General features: G+C 40.2%; 1 protein-coding gene across 6 annotated transcripts in view; it reads right to left on the bottom strand.

The window, feature by feature from the left end:
- Positions 1-20,170, bottom strand: part of ZC3H7B (zinc finger CCCH-type containing 7B) — a 66,245-nt gene that overhangs the window by 28,864 nt on the left and 17,211 nt on the right. For 5 of the 6 annotated variants that reach the window (XM_042467086.1, XM_042467087.1, XM_042467085.1 and 2 more), the window contains exons 5-15: positions 16,916-17,074; positions 15,354-15,434; positions 14,008-14,067; positions 10,485-10,527; positions 9,551-9,813; positions 8,328-8,676; positions 7,677-7,735; positions 6,669-6,831; positions 6,298-6,459; positions 1,880-2,085; positions 1,058-1,158 (exon numbers count right to left, since the gene is read on the bottom strand). In XM_042467086.1, coding sequence (XP_042323020.1) covers positions 1,058-1,158; positions 1,880-2,085; positions 6,298-6,459; positions 6,669-6,831; positions 7,677-7,735; positions 8,328-8,676; positions 9,551-9,813; positions 10,485-10,527; positions 14,008-14,067; positions 15,354-15,434; positions 16,916-17,074 — 1,646 coding nt within the window. The remainder of the gene's footprint in view (positions 1-1,057; positions 1,159-1,879; positions 2,086-6,297; positions 6,460-6,668; positions 6,832-7,676; positions 7,736-8,327; positions 8,677-9,550; positions 9,814-10,484; positions 10,528-14,007; positions 14,068-15,353; positions 15,435-16,915; positions 17,075-20,170) is intronic. The other variant, XM_042467088.1, reaches the window with a different exon arrangement.

Here is a 20,170-nt window from a genome sequence, read left to right as displayed (position 1 = left end):
ATCTGAAGGACTGCCTCCACTGGTATGAACTTGCTAGATCGACAAAGAAGAGTGTCCGGGTCCCAACAGAGCTCTCTCTGTGATGGCCTTACACCTCTGAATCACCTTCAACAGGGAGAGACACAATCTCATCACTGCTGGGTTTTCACTAAATATGGCTGTATTTGGGAAAGAAAATGTTATGTTGCTGGATGGTTTTTCACATTTGCAGTTCAAATGTTGAAATTGTAATGATATTTGTATAAATTCTGAGACTTATAAACCAGCCTGTGTGGCCAGTGAGTCCTGAAAGGTGGAATAAAATAAATATAAATATCTATAAATAAATAAATAAATATAATATAGAAATCAAAGAATCAGAATCCAACTGGGTTAAACATTTGCCCCCAAACTGAAATGTTATGGCCAAAGGGGGCAGACCACTGTGGATACTTTTCCCAGCAGAGAAGGGCCTGAACATCCTTACAGCGGGTAGCTCCACCCACACAGCTCCTGAATAGGCAGGGAGAATAGAGGAAACAAAAGGAGAGAGGGTCCCTGCCCCCAGTGGAAGGAGCGACCCCCTCAGCAACTCAGCCTTTCTTCCTGCCTTGCTCCTGGTAGGACGTTCAGGACTTTGCTCCTTGCAAAGAAGAAACTACTTCGATCCAGCTTCATCGCCTCCCTCCTGGCTCTTCCTTCCTTCCATCTTATCTTATCTCTCATTTCTCTTACCTTTTAAAAAAAAAAACCTTTCTTGTTCCTGCTTGCCCTCCACTTTCCTGTCTCTATTCCTTCTCTCGCTTTGTCCCCCTCCCCACCTGGAGGATGTTGGACTGTTTCAAATAACCCACTGACAATTTGAACAACCACAGCACAACTATGCAACAACTGGAATAATGTCCACATATTTGGCAGTTTCAGCTGCTTATTACATTGCTAAAGGCAATGCATGAAGCTGGACTTAGGCAAGTATTGTTTCCATATTTCATGTGCAGAGGAGAAAAATAGTCTGTGGCTGTTTGCCTTTAACAAGCAGATACACATTACTGGCTAATGACAAGCCCAGTCTACTTACTTATTATCAAAAAAGCTATGTTTTGCAGCTAAGTTGGAACACACTGCTGGAGAGTCCTTGGTCCCTTTGCTGATTATCCGGGGTTTGCTGTCAAAGCAGATCTGCAAGCACACATACAGAAATGGAGTTCAGGCTCTTATGCCTATCTAAATTAGTATTCAAAGACAACAGTCTCTATAGTATTTCAGTACATTGCAACATTTCTCTATGGGACAAGAAATCATTCTCACAAACACCCTGTGGGTGCAGGTTACAGCAAGAGGTGAGGCACTGAAACTAGGAAGCTGCAGCTCACCCATGACCACTCAGCAGGACAATGAGCTCAGATCTGCTGGGACCAAATGCTCCATCTGCTAAAACACAATGGCTTTCTGCCTAGTCCCTTAGCAAGAACAAGATGCTTATCCAAATTACGTGCCATTGCACAAATGAAAGTCAATGAGTTTTTTGGTCTATATTCCTCAACTGAATTGGATATTTCTGGAGGCTGGATCAGAACTGGCTATGAAAGTATGTGTAAACTAGATAAGAGTAGATCAGACAGATTCCAGAGGAATGTCATTGTCTGTATTACTTTAAAATGGGGATCTGAACTGCAGTCCAAGAGAGACACAAAAACCATTTGTGCGTGCATGCATGTGTGCGTGTGAGACAGAGAGATGTAGTTGAGGTATGAAAGTTTTACTTCAAATACAGAAGCAGCTATAAAGCCATTGCTGGCCAGTATACTAGGTGAAATGGGCCAATGTTCCAGCACACAATTAAAACAATCAAGGAAAAGAATGTAGTAGAAGAGCATCTTTTGCACCTTCTACTCCGTACCTCACAGAGGAAAGTGAATATGCCCTGGTGTTCCTTCAAAATCTTGGCAATCGTCAGGCTGCCCCGCTTGACTCCACCCAGTGGGTCAAACAATAGGTCACGATTAAGGGTTCCTTTCCGCTCCTCTGTCCACACGTCGATCTCCTCCTGGTGGTACGCGAAGGTGCAGTTATCCCCGTACTTACAGTCCTGCTTGTTAAGCATATCTACAAAGCAACAAACATCACACCACCACACAAGGAGTGGAGGCTGGGATCAGAACCAAGCTCTCTTTACTACTCTCATCCTGTTTCCGTTTTCCCCCACAACCCCAAATGTCACAAACAGTTAAAAAGAAACCACAGACTTCATGGTGCCACACATCTTAGTGTAATGCAGGTTAATGAAGTGGGCTCAGCTTTTTTTTTTCCAAACAGTTTTTCTCTGCAAAGCAGGAGTGAAGACATGTTTCTGGGCCAACCTGGATCACTTTAAGATCTTTTTTTCAGAACAGGAAGTGACTTCCCACTTGTAAAAAAAGGCCTCCACTATGAGACTTGGGTGAACTGACTGCACTTAAAACGACCTATAAAAGTAATCCCATTACCATAGGGGTGGGGATTGAGTTTCATCAGTAGTTGGATATTATGTCCAAATTCATAATTTTTGGAAAGACTGTTGGCACCCTTATTAAAGGGTGACTACAGTGGAGTCAGTACTGTGTAAATTTACAGCGCTTTATAAATAAAAGTTAATAATAATAATAATAATAATAATAAGCTGTATCTGTTCAGTTAAATGAAATTAGGTTGAGTGCCAGTGAGCTTCCTTCATAGACACTAATTCTACCACATCAGAATGAGATTTTCACACTGTTTCTCTTATATGTAGGGCACACTAGTATGAGCCCATATAAGTTTTTTTTTCATTTTTCAAAAAAATTTTTTACACCGTGTATAATACATATTATACAATCATGTTTCCTATTATAATTTTCTCCCCCCACCCCCAATCCAAATAAGAAAACAGCATAGAGAAATTTACAATCCAATCAAATTAACAATCGGTTTCGGAGATATGGAAAATATTATTGATTATATTATTAACTTCTTCATACCCCATTTTTCCTTTCACAGTGTTAATTACTATTTCCCATTTGTCTTCCCATGGTTCTTTATTGCTTTCCCCAATATATTTTAATCTTCTTTCCCTAAGTAAGTCAAATAATATATATTCTTTCATATATTTAAATAAGTAAGCCTTGTTCCAATTTAATTTGTTTCTCCATCCATAAGCAATCACTGCATGAGCAGCTTTTAGAAATTGTTTTGTTACATATTTTTTATTATTGTTCAATCCTAATTCCCCTAAATTGAGAGTCAAGCAATTTTCTTTACTTAATTGTGTTTCTATCCCTATAATTGTTTTATTTCCTCCCTAATTTGTTGTTTATTTTCCTCCTTCAGAATAACCACAGGATCCAAAATTCATTTTTTACATCTCTTAATATTACTTCCTTCAAGCATTCCCAGGCCTTGCATAATTGTCACTTGCCTCCCTGGATGAAGATTAACCATCCATTATGAAACCAAGCCCTCCCTCCAGTCCATCTGCCTTGGTCCAGGCCTTGGAGGTAGAGAGGAACTGCTGGACCTCATCCCCTTCCCCACCACTACTCCCTTCTCCTTTTGTGTGGTGTCTTTTTAGATTGTAAGCCTGAGGGCAGGGAACCGTCTAATTAAAAAGACTGTATGTACAGCGCTGTGTAAACTTACAGTGCTTTATAAATAAAGGTTAATAATAATTATAATAATAATAATAACAATAATATAATGGTGCATGATCTGCGAGCCAGATTCCCCCTGCATTAATTTCTTTTATTTTCAAACTATTGTCTTTTTTGACTAGGAAATAATCTATTCGACTAAATTTAGCTGAATAATATGTATTTTCATAATTATTGTTTCCCGTGCTTTCATAACCATCAATAATATTCAATTTCTCTAAATTAATTTTAGGATTTTGCTTTCTATTCTTTTTCTTTCTTGTTCTTCCCCTTATATTGCCCTTTGTATTACATCTTAATATATCAAGGTTGAAGTCCCCTCCTAGAAATAGATCTCCCTCATAAAAGTCCTCCAGTAGAGTTAATACCTTATTTATAAATTCAACTTGTTTTTCATTTGGGGCATAAATACATGCAAACGTAACTTTCATCTTCTTTATATTTCCTTTAACAAAAATATATCTCCCCTCTATGAGCCCGTATAAGTGATTATGTTGGCTGCTGTCCTCAAAAGCTAAAGCCAAAAAAATCTTGTTAACCTTTAATGTTCCAGAAGATTGTTTTCAAAACAATTATTTGAACACACACACAAACACACAAACATATATGTATTAACATCTAAAATGGAACTGTGTGTGTAACTATATGACAGAGTTACCATAACAGAATGTGAAACAGGCAAATGTGAACACAGAGTCAGTATTAATGCAGGAAGTATTAGTGTCCGAAGGAAACATCCGTTTCTCCATCACCAGTGAAACTGCTGCAACTAGTATATGGATGTGCAAGTCAAGCTCTGATTTTTCACAAACACTTCCTCTGTTCTACTCAAATTATGTCCCCTCTCAAAACATTTCTAGGAGTCTGAGACATTCTAAGGTGTATGCTCTCCTAACCTAATCCAACCAAACTGCACCAGACACTCATCCTGCTACGTAACACAGGGAAAGACAGCTAAAAGCAATCTTGTGTGCTGCTAACCTTTCTTCTTATTGAAATATCCTTTATCACTTTCCAAACTAGTAATGAGTCCCTGGAATGATGTTTTAAAACTACCAGGTAATCAGAACAGCAGACATCCAACAAATGCTTGTAGTGTTGTAGGGTTCTCTGGTTATCTTGTACCCCAACACTGGCTTGAAAATGAAAGGTTGCCTTTCTCAACATGTGCTGGCCCACACGCAAGCCTTTTCATTACAAGGCTTTCTCCAGGTATCCCATCACTTTGAACTTTGAAGTCTGATATGAGGTTATCAGATCCTCTCAGTGGTAGCATCCAGTAGTGGAATATTCTCCTTAGAAGGGTCAGACTGCTGATTATTTGGATGTCTACCAGTCAAGTAACTCTTTAGTTTATCAAGACTTTGTAGTTTAACTGCTCTACTTTACCTTGGCTGGGAATGTTTATGTTTTTACACTGTCCTTATCAATTCCATTGTCTTGAATATAGTGTTGTACGTTTTTAACTTGCATTATCGTGATTTGAAATTCAGCTTGAGCATCTAACTGAAGCATAGTGTATACCACCATACCATCCTGAACAAGCCTGATCTCATCTGATCTTGGAAGCTAAGAAGGGTTGGACCTGGTTGGCACTTAGAATGGAGATAATCAGAGAATACTAGGGTCTCCAGGTTGGCCTAGGAAAGAATAATTTCTGAAACCAGGAGAACTGCTATCAGTAGGAGTTGACAAAAACTGGGTTAGATGGATCAAAAATCCAACTCAGTATAACTATTCAGTGTAACTATTTTTATACACTATTGTCAAAATCTGACCATATCTCTCCGCTTCTACTGCCAAGATTCTGGTCCATGCCCTAGTGGTATCACAACTTTATTTCTGTAATATCCTCCTGGCTGGGTTTCCTCTTTCTCACCTCCGTCCTCTAATTTCTATCCAGTATTCAGCTGCATGCATTATTACATCTGCCCACCGCTCCAACCATATCTCTCCTTTGTTGTCATCCCTTCACTGGCTCCCCTTCCCTTTCTGTATTGGGTATAAGCTCCTGTTGATGTTTAAAGCCCTCCATGGGCTGGCCCCTCCTTATTTATCAGACCTGCTTTCTCCTCACCTTCCCACTCAGGCCCTCCATTCTGGTAGTCAAGGTCGGCTGTCTCAGCCCAAGATTTTATATGCCCCGTCCCGGATTTGCCCCTTTTCACTTGCTGCCCCTCACTCCTGGAACCTCCTTCCCCCATGAGGAAGGGCCATCACTTCTTTAACTAGTTTCAAAACAGAGTTGAAGACCATCCTGTTCATAGAAGAATTCCCAGGCATTGCATGACTATCATTTGCTATTTGATGTTTTTTATTTGCTACCTGTTTTATTGAACCCTTTCCTGTATTGTTATGTATTGTTATATGTATTATCCTATTATTTCTTAGATTGTATGCCATGGGCAGGTTTACTCTTATCTATTTATTTAATGTTTGCATGTACAGCGCTGTGCAAATCTACAGTACTATATAAATAAAGCATTATTATTATTATTATTATTATTATTATTATTATTATTATTCAGTATATGGCAGGTTGCTATATTTCTATATATACATACCTGCTACAGAAAGCCCCAGTTCCTTTTATACTTCGCCCCAGATCTTCCTCGTTGAAACTCCATTTCATCTTTTTCCTCTTTCAACTCACCTTTGCACAGATAATAAGATCCCACAAAATTGGTCTTAGTTGGCCGTGGTCGGATTCTCTTCCAGGTTTTATCTTCTGAGTTCCGGCGTCTCCCCAGCAGTATATTCCTTTTGCACTTGTGCTCCAGACCTTCTCGATAGGTATAATCGCCAGCCTTGGGTCCTACAAGTGGAAGTTGAGATTAACAAGAACCCAACTTTGCTAAGAGTACTTGGTCTGCATCACTATGAGCCAGAACTTGATAATGTTACTTTTTTGGGACTACAGTTCTGAGAATCTCCCTCCTTTGCCAAATGGTTCTGTGGCTGGGTAATTCTGGGAACTGTCATCTAAAAAAGTAACTTCCCCAAGTTCTGCTATTAGCAGATAACCTGTTTTGGGATAGCAGAGGTGACAGGCTTGTTTGAAGATGTGAGTGGACGCCAGTGGATTCTTCACAAGCAGGGCTGTGTTGGGCATCATCGACTCTGGCTGAGACATCAGCAACTCTACCACTTTGGGTACCGTTGTATGCCTTGGCCCACTATGGTTTGCCTAAAAGGACAATAAAGATAACTCCCTTTTAATGCTTATCAACATTGGGATGCACCTTCTCTGAAGATTCTTCAATTCCCAAACAAGCAAAGTGGCAAAATCAAGCAGCTTAAAAATAGCTGCTGCTTCATTCTTGATGTCTACCATAGCGATGGGACTTTTCTAATGTTAAGTGTCTCATTCCCTCAAACCAGCATGGAGGCAATGAGTAGACTAGAACATAAAGCCGGTGAGCCCACTCATCTTTTCTCTTGCCCTTTGCCATCCCTTTCTATTTTTCTTTCCTCCCTGCCTGTAGCAGACCACTTAGAATAGGTCAGATCACTCATGCAAGGAACTGGCAATCTGCACAAAACTTTTAAAATCAGGTCTAAGGGCTGCCTGAATGAAGATGAAGGTCCATAGGTTGCCCACTCCAATCCATCACTGAGAAGGAGATCTTCACACTTGTAGCAAAGTTGGCAATCACTTCAATAAAGCAGTAACTTTCTAGCCATATCAAGAAGCTATCCAATTGCTTGCCATTCCCATATAGCCCTTTGTCAATCTGTAGCCCTCTGTCATATAGCCCTCTGTCACTACAAAGAACTGTTATGTGTGTAGGGAAAACAGGTCAAGATGCATTTCAAAAAGAACAAGCTAAGCAAGAGTAATGAAAACCTCCTTTAGTCTGTGTTTAAGCACTCAAAATTCGGCAGGGAGAAATGTCGAGCTGATCCCAAACATTGTGGTTAAGGAGCACAAGGATGAAATACACAAGGCTGCCACATTATGCCAATTTGGTGAAGTTGGATGAATGAAATTTGGGAACCTCTTAACTTGGCACAAGAGTGCCAACAACTCACCATGGGTAGTGGCTTCTGTACACTAGTAGGCTGCCGTGTTTCTTGGGTGCTGGTTTCCTCTAAATAATAGGAAAAATCACAAGAGAAGATCCAATAATTTGTAAAATACTGCTGCTGTAGCTGTCTACCACACAAGCCTGTGCCCTTCCTTTTCTGAAATCCCTAAGACCCAAATTTCTTTAGCATTCAAAACCTATACTTTCAACAAATAAGAAATTATCCACTATTTTTTTTAAAAAATATTGTAATTACAATGAAGCCTACATGGGAGAATTTTGGTTTTTAAATTACAGGCAAACCTCATTTAACAAAGTCTCTGACAGGAATGCTCATTTTTAAAAAGTTTCTACTACCACCTACCTTCCCATTTTCCTTCTTATCTAAGTTGGACATTTTCCAGGATGATGAAAGGGAGGGGGGGTGGAAAAACACAAACTTTTGGTATCAAAAGTGTGTCTGCAGTAAGCAATGCAATAAAGTTTGAGCTGTGAAAGAGTTGGAGTCTACACTATTCTACAGCAGCTATGAATACCTGTAATCAACATGCATGATAAATGCAGATGAACAAATCTTGCCAAGAAAAAAAGTCAGAAATCAATTGAAGGCACACAACAACAATAAGTTCTTCCTTCATCTAGACTCAATGCCTACCAACAGTGAAAGTGTCCAGTGCATCCAGTGATCCCCGACTAGTTCCAAAAGCATCCAGCACATCTAGCCGGGACTCTGTGTATGGAAGCAGGTCTAGTGAATCCAATGAATCCAAAGGAGAATTGCCACTGCCACCCACTGGTGGTTCGAAAGCATCCAGGACAGAGGTGGAGGAAAGCTGTTTTGTGGCATCCATCATAAGGCCAAAGGAGGCAGGAGGGAGTGGTGTGGAGACTGGAATGTTGCCTGTCACCACAGGAGGCAGCAATGGAGTACCTCCCGGAAACACAGGGATCAATCGTGGCATTTCACTAGGCATACTGGCAGGGAGGGCACCTTGCACTAGAGACTTTGATGAGAAATATCAGACATGTTATAATTAGAAGAGAGAAATCAAACATTGAAGACATACAGGTCAAATGTTACAGGGCATCATGAGAGTCAAGAGTTCAGAACCACCCCAATCTTTCCACAATATGATAGCAACATCAACCTGTGAAAGGAAACTTCTGGAACACCAATCTGACTGGCTTCTCACTACTGTTAAGCATTACATTGGCATCAACATTAACTAGGATTAAGGATGACCAGGCACCAGGGAAAAGCAGGACAAAGATGGCATAACTGGATTGGCAAAACATGTAATGCAGGAATGAATTAGCTACAGTGGATTGTTGAAGAAGCTTTATGGAGAAGAAGGCAAGGAACAGCAGGAAAACCACAAGCTCAGACTGCTGACTAGCCTTCCAGGAGCCTCTTCCCGCTTAATTTCCAAACTGGTATCACGAGATCAGAACACAAGGTTACTGGAAGTGAATAATATTTTAAAAATACCTTTACTGAACTCTGGATGATAGGAGGCCAGAGTCAGTTGAATTCAACTGTCCTTGAACATTCAAAAGCAAGAAGAACAAAGGAAAAAAATAAACATACAGTTTGCTATATGTCCTTTTGTGAGCTAATGCTCTGGGTATACTAAGCAGAGGAAGCCTGATTACACTTAGCCAATAGTCTGCTCTAAGTGGCAGTGTATACTGTATAGTATAGTATAGTATAGTATGCTCCCCTTTCTTGTTAGCACAGACGCCCTCCAATAAATGGGCTTGAAAAAGTGGAGCCAGAAATATACAGAGCTGTTTGAGGAGAGAGGCTAGGGAAGGCCATAAAACAATTCTAGTCTAGAAAAAGAGGGGTAGCTACACCACTAGGAAATCCAATCTTACTAGAGGGTACTGCTGAGACCCATCTGCGATAGAATCCAAGATTGAATCCAGTTCATCCCCAAGAACTCCTCCTTCAGTAAAATCATCCACACCCTCAGATGATGGCACTGATGTAGTCTCTGAAGAAGGCACCATAGTGCTAGCAGATAGTGATGTTGGCGTGTTCTTTGCATCCAAGTCTGATGATGGAAAACCAGGGTCCTCACTCACTTGGATGGAGGTGGCACAGGGAACAGACATGTCATGAAGATGTACAGAGATATCTGAAAGGCAAGTTATTAGATCACAGCTTAGAAGAAGCATCCAGAAATGTCCTAGTCAAATGCTCCAGCTCAGTGGATCTTAACCTTCAAAGTATGAAAATTAGCGTAGACTGTCAGGATTGTCTACTCCAGTAGTGGCTGACCAGGCAGAGGTCCTGAAGCAGTATCAGCTACTACCCAATCCTGTTTATTTGAAAACTGGAAATGACAAAAATTCAGCTAGGGACTTTCTGCATATAAGGTATGAACTCTACTACTGAACTTTCATCTCTCTCTTCTTCAGAAGACAGTTACTTGCTTTTCATTACATTCTAAAGAAACATTCCTAACTTTGTGTATGGCTCACACTTATCTCCAAATATCAGACTGTGCCTGCACAATGTGTCTAAGGGGGATCAACTCTCTCCACCACTGCATTCTATCACCACCATATACATGTACTTGGAGCTGCATCTTGCACCAGTTCTCTGGGCCATCCACAGTTAATGGGGACAACTATAGGATTAGTACCAGCTTTCCAAAGGGAATCTACTTTTCTTCAGAACACTTCACAATGTAGACAGCCAGATATTCTATAGGTATCTCCCTAGCCTTCCTGAAATGAAGCTACTCAAATGACTGAGATGGGAAGGGGGGAAGAGCTATACACCAAAGAAACATAAAGTGATCACCTGTTTCAATGTCATCTACAGAACCCAATCCATTGGAAACAGTCTGCAGAGAGGAGAGAAAAGGTCACAGTCAATGAACATTTGAAAAAAAGGTGATACTACAGGTATATAAAGCTGCTAGAGCTGTACTTTTTCTTCTTCTTTTAAGGCATAGCTCTATTTCTCCCTGCCTTTGGTCACCAACATCCCACCACATCTCTAAATCCAGCCCTATTTCTACTTCTACTTCTCTCTCTCTCTTGCTTTACTGCTCCCCTACATAGTGCAGATGTTTTCAGTTTTTTAAAAAATATACATATACTTTGTTCAGCATTAATTTGCTCCCTATCTTTAAAACAGGGCATTCATTTACTTACTTACTTACTTACAGTACTTCAGTTTGAAACACTGCTTCAGTATCTATAAGTTATGGGAGAGAAATTGCAACTAATTGACCCTTCTGACTACCAGTTGTACTTTGCATTTGTACTTTAGTGATTTTATGACAGTCAGAAAGGCCAACCAACCAGAGCTTTGTATAGCCAATTTCTTCTGAAAATGGGAAGAACCAGCTACCTCTGAGCTTTTGTAGGGGAAGGTTGTACACCTGGCCAAAAACAGTTTAAATTTTCATCCAGGATAAACCCATCACTCAAACTATGTATAATTAAAGATGTGCTCTGTTCTTTTCACTTAGATCAATTCAAAGTGGTTGGCCAACTCTTAAACTAGTGAATGATGTCAGCATTTTGCATACAGAACAAGGGAACCTATGCCTTAATTTGTGGACAATTTGGCAGATGTCATTTACCTCCCCACTGCAACTCTGTGTACATGTGAAGGATTCAGTGGTGCTATAGACAGGCGACTAAAATGGTGAAAGGTCTGGAAACCTTGCCCTATGAGGAACGACTCAGGGAGCTGGGGATGTTTAGCCTGGAGAAGAGAAGGTTAAGAGGTGATATGATAGCCCTATTTAAATACTTGAAGGGATGTCATATTGAGGAGGGAGCAAACTTGTTTTCTGCTGCTCCAGAGACTAGGACCCGGAGCAATGGATGCAAGCTACAGGAAAAGAGATTCCACCTCAACATTAGGAGGAATTTCCTGACAGTAAGGGCTGTTCCACAGTGGAACACACTTCCTCGGAGTGTAGTGGAGTCTCCCTCCTTGGAGGTCTTCAAACAGAGGCTGGATGGCCATCTGTCGACGATGCTTTGATCTGGATTTCCTGCATGGCAGGGGGTTGGACTGGATGGCCCTTGCGGTCTCTTCCAACTCTATGATTCTATGATTCTATGAAGCTCCAGTCCCACTTTAATACTGAAAGGATTCAGGAATTGAAACAATACAGTGGTACCCCGGGATACGAATTGATCGCGTTACGAAATTTCCGGGATACGAAAAAGTTAGATTGGAAAAAACTGTTCCGGGTTACGATATTTTTTTCGGGTTGCGAAAAAAATATCGGCGCGAAATTCAAATGCGAAGCGCGGCTAGCGGCTTTCCAGCCGCTAGCCGCGCTTCGGAAAAGCCTTTTCGGGTTGCGAAATGTATCGGGTTACGAACGCCGCGGCGGAACGAATTAATTTCTTAACCCGAGGTAGCACTGTATATGTTTCCAGGGGATAAATTTAAGTACATGAGGGGGGAAAAGCTTCCAAAATTAAATCTTATAAAAATTCAGAAATCTAAAGTTCTTATCCAGTTTTTGAAAAAGGACTAGGTAAATAGAAAAAAAGGAGAGAATATATAGGAAAACAGGAGCCATACTCCTACATAACAAAATATAGTATAGAATCCAAGCCTATTTTAGTTAGGGAGTAAATAATTTCCAGTTTTCTAGCATCAGCACAAATGTGTACAACTACTAAGACAACACACAGAAGGTGGTCAAATTTCAGTAATCAAGCTATTTTGTTTAGTATCGTATATTAATACTCTAGTCATTCTTCAGAGAAAGCAGACAATAGGTCCTAACCAGACAGAAACAGGTTCTGCTTTGGTAATGTTGCTGTAACAAGTACTCTGTACACTGCAGTGTAACTGTAATGATTTCAACTAAGTCCTGCTGAAAACAATGGATTTAATTGGTAGCAACTGACTTGTTCCAATGGATTTGACAAGACGTGGTCATTACGAACTTTAGCTGGGAGTGGAGCCTAAACTTTGGAGACTGCTGTTTCAGAGCTGTAATATTCTGTACATACTCCATATGTAATAAGAATTCTTTTGCCTACCTCATATAACCAGAGCTAATTGCATGAAGCATGAGATTTTATTATTTATGTGTTATATAAGTGACCTTTTAAGAGCTGCCCTTTCTAATTTTAATGTTAAATGCCCCTAATTTATGAAAGTAGAGCTGAAAGCATGCACCACACCACCTAGGTGACCTACGTGGAGTAATTGGGCTGAGGTTAATTAGTTGAAATCATGGTTGAGATGGGGTGTAGCCCAGAAGCTGCATGCAACCCTTTTGGGGAGTCCAGTGCTGACCTTGGGACACTGTTGAGGCCCTTAAAACCCCCTCCCCCATTTTCAAATTTAAAAAGTTACTTTCCTGCCAAAAATACACACTTTCAATACAAAATCCTGTATGCTGTTTCTTGGAGTTATTCATCCTAGAACAGCCAATCCTGTTCAAAATATAGTCCAAGAAGTGATAAAGTGCACAACATCACTTCCAGTTGTCAAAATGGCAATGGTAAAGCTGTGGCCCTCTGGGCTATGGAAAAACAGTGGTGTTAGTTGACAGTGAGGCGATCTGGTCCGTCGTATCCTTGTAGAGAGAGTGGTGTGGAACAAGAGAACTAGCGGGTTCATTTTCTCAATTTGCTCTTCTGGATGAATGGTTTAAGAGCTGCTATAGTGTTTGTAGTGTGAGGCTTAGTCACGAAAACTCCCTTTCTTTCACCCCTGACATGACTGTTTTTGGCCAGATAGGCAAAAAAGTGCGTGGGGACATTGTACTGTAAGGCTTACAGTTCATAATTCCTCCTGGAGATTTTAGTCTACAAGTCCCATAACTGTTTACCACTGGAGGGGAAAATGTCCCTCAACCTTTCAGAAGGTAACATGTTAAACTATCAGTAGTAGCATTGGTAGCAATCATACATACATACATACATACATACACACACACACACTAGAAATATTTAGTTCCTTTTAAGCTATGAGAAGATAAGTCACTGGGTTTAGAAAAGTAAAATTAAAAACCTCTAGATATTATCACTTCCTCGAATAGTGGTTTAAGCCTGTAACTGCAAAAAAAAAGAAAAGAAAAAAAAAAGACTGTAACCAAAATGGGAGCACTATGAAACAAGAGACACACACAACCAGGCATGAGGGAATCACAAAAGATGTGGAACAGAAGTCTTGAGGGGGAAGGAAAACATAAGGGTCAAACCCCACATAAAATAATTCAGTGAAAACTGAGCATGTTGAGAGGGAGGAAGAAGGCAAAACTGGCTAGACATTGAACAAGAGCACTCCACACTTCAGTATTCTGTTGTAAATTCTCACTTTAAATATAAAGACCTACCTGATTTGGTAAGGTGGATGATAAGCCATTACTGAGTAGAGAAAATGTTTCCAATTCCTGCTGCAAGGAAGAGAAAAGAAATAGCAGATGCTTTGCAAGGATCAGCAACAAATTTCTAATGCCATGTCAAACAAAGTTCTAACATAATGCAAGAAAAGGCAAGCAAACATACAAGATCCAAACATACATTTACTATATAAGGTTTCTATTTCCAACAAAGCTTTTTGTTTTAATTAAAATTGGGACTGCATTGGCATGTCTCACCTTAACAACACCTAAAAGTTTTCCTAAAACAAAAGCATAAAGGCTTCCTGATAAATTCAGCATACTCTGCCTAACAAAGGGGCTTGTAGCCTCACAAAGGATTTGAAACAACTGGATCTCAAAGGCGCTAGTTTTTTGTTTGATGCATGCTATAATCCCAGGGACAAGATATTCTCAAAGGCAGGGGACATTAACACCAAGGAGCAAAACAAACCGGCTAGAAACGCCCACATCAGGGTGGAGTGTGGGTGTGACGACTGCATGCCACATGGCCTGACTCCGCCCCAATGCTGGCATCATGCCAAGTGCCCACCGCATGGTGGGGGGGTCACAGTGCTCCTTTGGCACAGCATTAATATATGCTGTGCCAAACGAGCGCTGAAAAGCTGCCACCACCACAGCAAGTGCAGCTTTTTGTCAGCACTAAAAGGAGCGGCATTTTGCTGTTATTTTTAGTGCTGGCAAAGCACTGGACCGGGGTCACAGTGTGCAGATGCCACAGCCCCCATCTGGCGCTGAAAGGAACAGTGGGAAGCCACTCCTTTGGGGCTGTCTGTGAAGCCCCTAAGTAATCTCTTCTGAGTGATCTGAGTGACCATCAGATTGATCAGAGGGGCATTTGGCTTGGCCAGATGGGCCTTCTCTACTGACAGTAGATCATCAGGTGTCAGGTGCTCCCTCATTCACACCACAAAGAGCTACTGGGGTACAGTGGTTAGACCAGACCTGCTCAGCTGCTCCACACTCAACACAGAGCAGCAACTAAGTACAGTAATTCAGCAAGAGTTCGAACAGCACAACCTAGCCTGCTCTTCACCTAGGATTGCATAGAAGCCCTAGATTTCACTGGACACTGGAAGTGAGCTTCACCCATCTTGATGGATTCCATGTTGTCGAGGTCTGAGGTAAGAGCACTGGATTTGGATATTAGAATCCCCAAGCTCAAATCCCTGCTCAGCCTGGATACTCACCAGATGGTCTTAGGTAAATTAGTATCTTTAGACTTAAGGATTATTGGAAGGGATGAAAATTATATAATCCTAATACTTACTAATTGGAAGAATGGGATAGAAATACGGTACCTGAGGTCTTTTATATGCCTTCCGGACCCTTAATCCCAGCTTCTGTGCAAGCTCCTGGCCAAGTTGTGCCACACTTTCATCCTTCAGAAGAGAAGACAATCAAGTTCATTTTGTGTGTGCCAAGTATTTTCACTTGATTCTTCATACATGTACTAGTTTCAGTTGTTAACAAAGAAGTAATTTTCTCAAATTTCTTACCAGCAAATCAAGCAAATTAATATTGACACTCCACACAAAGCCACTACTAAAAGTGACCATGGTTTGTTGAACAAACTGGGATTAGTTTTGCAGACAAGTAAAGAAACTACAGCTTGGCCCATTTAAAATTTGTTGAAATCTTTTCTCTTTCTCCTCCTGTCAATTCCTGTCTGAGATCCTGAACATCATTATGTTACTCCTGGACTGATGTGGCCTCATAGTATCATCAGCTTACTTTCCATTACTTGCCTAAACAGAGCAGGAAACATTTTTGAGAACAAGCTTATTTTCTCCTTGTACTCCTTAAATGCCAAGCAGCAGCTCAGTTCCAGGTTGAATGACCTTTTTCTCTTTCTTTGAAGTGGAAAAAAAATATTCTCTCTGTACCGTTCCTCCTGACAGCCCTATGCTATTTTCAGGAAAATTATTTAACATACACAACATTGTTGTGTGACTGCTCAAAACTGGTTTCTCCCACACTGTGGAAGTCCTTAGGAAGGAGGCAAAACTGGTCCCCTCCCTATCAATCTTCTCCTTGTAAGGAGATTATTCATGGGAGTTTTGACAACTGACTTTCCTTCCAGGGTAGGAGATTTTAATCATTGTATGGTGTATTTTTTATTGTTGTACTTTTAATGTCTTTAAATCAATTATGTTTTAATATGTATTATAATTTTTAGTTTTTATCTATACCTTTTATAAATTAATCTTATTGTGAGCCACACTGTGTCCAGTTTTGGGAGAAAGCTTAAATTAAATAAATAGAATTTGTTTGCAGTAATAACTGTTGCATGCTAGGATAGTTGCTGTACTTGTGACAAAAACTGGATTCTCTGAGTGGTGGAGAAATATGTGACCCTCCAAATGCCTTTGGATTACAACTCCCATCAGACCTAGCCACACAGTCAATGGTGAATGATGATGGGAATTGTCATCCAACATCTGGAAAGCTACAGCATCTTCATCTATGATTTATCAATTTGAATAAAGATTTGAAAAATTGTCAATTTCCTGAAAAGAACTTTCAAATCATACTCTTAATCAAAAAGAGAACAGATAATGAGTACAGTTGGCCCTCCATGTCCACAGATTCTTTATCCATAGATTCAAGCACCCATGGCTTGAAAATATTTTTTAAAACTTCCACAAAGCAAACCTTAACTTTGATATTTTATAAAAGGGACACCATTTTACTATGCCATTGTATTTAATGGGACTTAAGCATCCACAGATTTTGGTATCCATGGGGGCTCCTGTAACCAAACCCCATAGCAAGGGTTCATTGTACATACTATTTATTTAAAACATTTATACTATTCTTTTTTAAAATATAAACATGTATCAATGTGAAAACTACCACTTACATGTGGCAGGGACAGTAGACAGCGGCTGTTACATTCATAGGCTTCTTTGTGCCTTCCCAGCTCATTTAGGCAGCGGGCTTTTCGGAAAAGTGCTCGGATATTCTCCGTGTCAAATCCCAGTGCCTTCTCGCTGTCTTCCAAGGCCTTCTCATATAGGCCCTAGAAGAAAAGAGACCAACATGTTCCTAGAATCATATTTTTTATTTATATACCGCTATTCCAAAGATCATAGCAGTGAACAACAAGTAAGCTAATTAGCAAGTAAGCTAATTTGTTCCCAACAGTCTGGGTACTCATTTTAGCGACTTCGGAAGGATGCAAGCCTGAGTCGAGCTTGGGCCCTTTTGCTGGTCTTGAACTTGCAACCTTGTGGTTTTGAGTGAATGGCTGCAGTACAGGCATTTAACCACTGCACCACCAGGGCTCCTTAGTGCATATAGTGGGAAGAGACCACAAGGGCTACCCAGTCCAACCCCACCTTGCAGAAATATACAATCAAAGCACCCCTGACAGATGGCCATTTAGCCTCTGCTTAAAAACCTCCAAAGGAGGAGACTCCACCACACTCCAAAGGAGTGTGTTTCACTTCCAAACAGCTCTGTCAGGAAGTTCCTCCTAATGTTTAGGTGGAATCTCTTTTCCATCCATTGCTCCAGGTCCTATCCTCTGGAGCAACAGAAAACAACATGACACCCCTTCAAATATTTAAATAGGGCTATCATATCATCTCTTAACCTTCTCTTCTCCAAGCTAAACATTCCCAGCTCCCTAAGTCGCTCCTCATAAGGCATACTTCACCATTTTGGTTGCCCTCCTCTGGAGACGCTCCAGCTTCTCAATATTCTTCTTGAATTGTGGTGCCCAGAACTGGACATAGTATTCCAGGTGAGGCCTGACCAGAGCAGAATAGAGTGGCACTATGACTTCCCTTGATCGGGACACTATACTTATATTGATGCAGCTTAGAATCACATTGGCCTTTCTAGCTGCCACATCACACTGCTGACTCACATTCAACTTGTGATCTACTGGGACTCCTAGATCCCTTGCAGATGTGGTCTTGTGTGTGCTCTATCCTATATCTATGCATTTCATGTTTTCTGCCTAAGTGCAGTACTGTACCTTACATTTCTCCCTGCTGAAATTCATTTTGGTAGTTTTGGCCCAGCTTTCTAATCTATTAAGGTCATTTTGAATTTTGATTCTGTCTTCTGGGGTATTAGCTGCTCCTCCTAATTTGGTATCATCTACAAGTTTGATAAGCATGGCCTTTATTCTTTCATTCAAGTCGTTGATGAAGATGTTGAAAAGCACTGGGCCCAGGACAGATCCTTGTAGCACCCCATTGATCACTTCTCTGAGAGATGAAGATGAGACATTGCTGAGCATCCTTTGGGTTTGGCTGGTCAACCAATTACAAACCCACCTAACAGTTGCATTAGCCCACATTTTACTAGCTTGTTTGCAAAAATATCACAGGGGATGTTTTCAAAGGCCCTTACTGAAATCCTGACAGCTTCAACATAAGGTGAAGCCCCACATATCTTCCCACCTACTGTCCCAACTAACCCATTACTGTTTTTGTTTTTAAATTGTTTTTAACCCCCTACTTCCTGCTCCCATGTGGCTATGACAAGACACAATGACAAGCCATGCTTTCACAGAATCAAAGAATCATTTCTGTACTTCTCAGCAAGGAATCCCCCACAACAACTATGTGCCTCCTCCAAGGCTTTGCTATTACACAAGCAAATACAGTAACAGCAAGCTTTATACTTCCCCTTTCTTCTCCAAACAACACGTGAAGGTTAACAAAAAGAAAAGATTCTGTTTCTCATCTCCCATCAGGCACAAAGAAGGTACATGTGAGGTTTGGTACTGCTCTTTCTTTTAGCAACAAATCACATTTAATACTGTGTCTGAATAAAGTCTCTATGTGTAGTCTGCCCTTTCTTTATGTGGGGGATCCGTTCCGGACTCCCTTGCATAAAGCAAATTTATTTATTTATTTATTTATTTATGGCCTTTATACCCTGCCCTTCAGCCCTAAAGGCTCTCAGAGCAGCTTACAATTATGAGCACAGTAATCCACCATGCTAATTCTCAACAATTTGTTTCCACTATCATTTATTGTTTATATCAGATTGGCATCTTAAAAAGTGGATCATCTTTCAGAAAACTGAAGATTGAATTCTGTTAGTGATAGTTTAGATTAGATAAGATAAGATTGAATGTAGATATGTGATAGAAGGTAGGAAGGAGTAAGTGAAGAAAGTAGGAACAAGGTTTAAGAAGGTATAAGGAAGAAGTATGAAGTGAGAGAAGTAGAGAAAGAGAAAAGGGAGGTACAAGGGAGGATAGAGATAAGAAGTTTGAAGAATGGGGGATGAAAGAAGGTTCAAGTCTGGTAATAGATATGTATTTTGGATAGATTTGTTTGTATTAGTCGATTGATTCTCAATTCTTTATGTTTGGAAATGTTGGAATTATTGTTAGAATTAATAAATAAAATTTATATTAAAAAAAACGGATCACCTTTTTAATCCTTTTCCTTGAGTCTGCTCAAATGAAAATAGGCTACAGGATAATTCAACATGTTTGGTCACCATACCCACTGGAATGAACAGCTTGCATCAGACCTTCATCTATAAGAACAGTTTTACCTCATCAAAATTTTATACAAAAGGAAGGGAAAATGGATTTAGAGGATGAGAAAATAAAGGTAGAGATAGAAACCTCTTTTCATAGGGCCGACAATGACAGCAAATTTAAAGAGAAAATACAAGAATTAGAAACTAAGTAGTTGAATGAAATGCAAATTCCTTTGTTGGGCAAAAATATTTATAGAAATGAAGGTGCATCTAGAATGATCTTTAACACTCTTTGAAATACTACTTCTACTAGGTCTATTTGGTCTACTTCAAAGTAGACCAAGTCTACGAAATCTTATGCTGCAACTTCTTTTACAGTCTCAAAGGTGCTACAAATTCCTTTACATACTGATATTCCAGACCGACATGGCTTTGTCTCTGAACTCATTGAAGTGTTAATGTATGAAAATGACGAATCTAAAGGACATGTATCAAAAATATATCAATGGCTAATAGACAGTCAATATGGAAAATTGACAGGGGCAAAGGGAACTTAGGAGAAACAAATAAATTCTGAGAAACAAATAAAGTTAGCTGTACCAGATATTTCAGCCATATTAAAAGAATCAGTTTTAAAAACAGCACACCAATGGCACTGGTATAA

Source organism: Sceloporus undulatus, chromosome 5, assembly GCF_019175285.1.
Source record: "Sceloporus undulatus isolate JIND9_A2432 ecotype Alabama chromosome 5, SceUnd_v1.1, whole genome shotgun sequence".
In the NCBI taxonomy this organism is placed as follows: domain Eukaryota; kingdom Metazoa; phylum Chordata; class Lepidosauria; order Squamata; family Phrynosomatidae; genus Sceloporus; species Sceloporus undulatus.
Note: the sequence above shows the minus strand (reverse complement) of the source record. Positions and strands in the feature narration are given on the sequence as shown.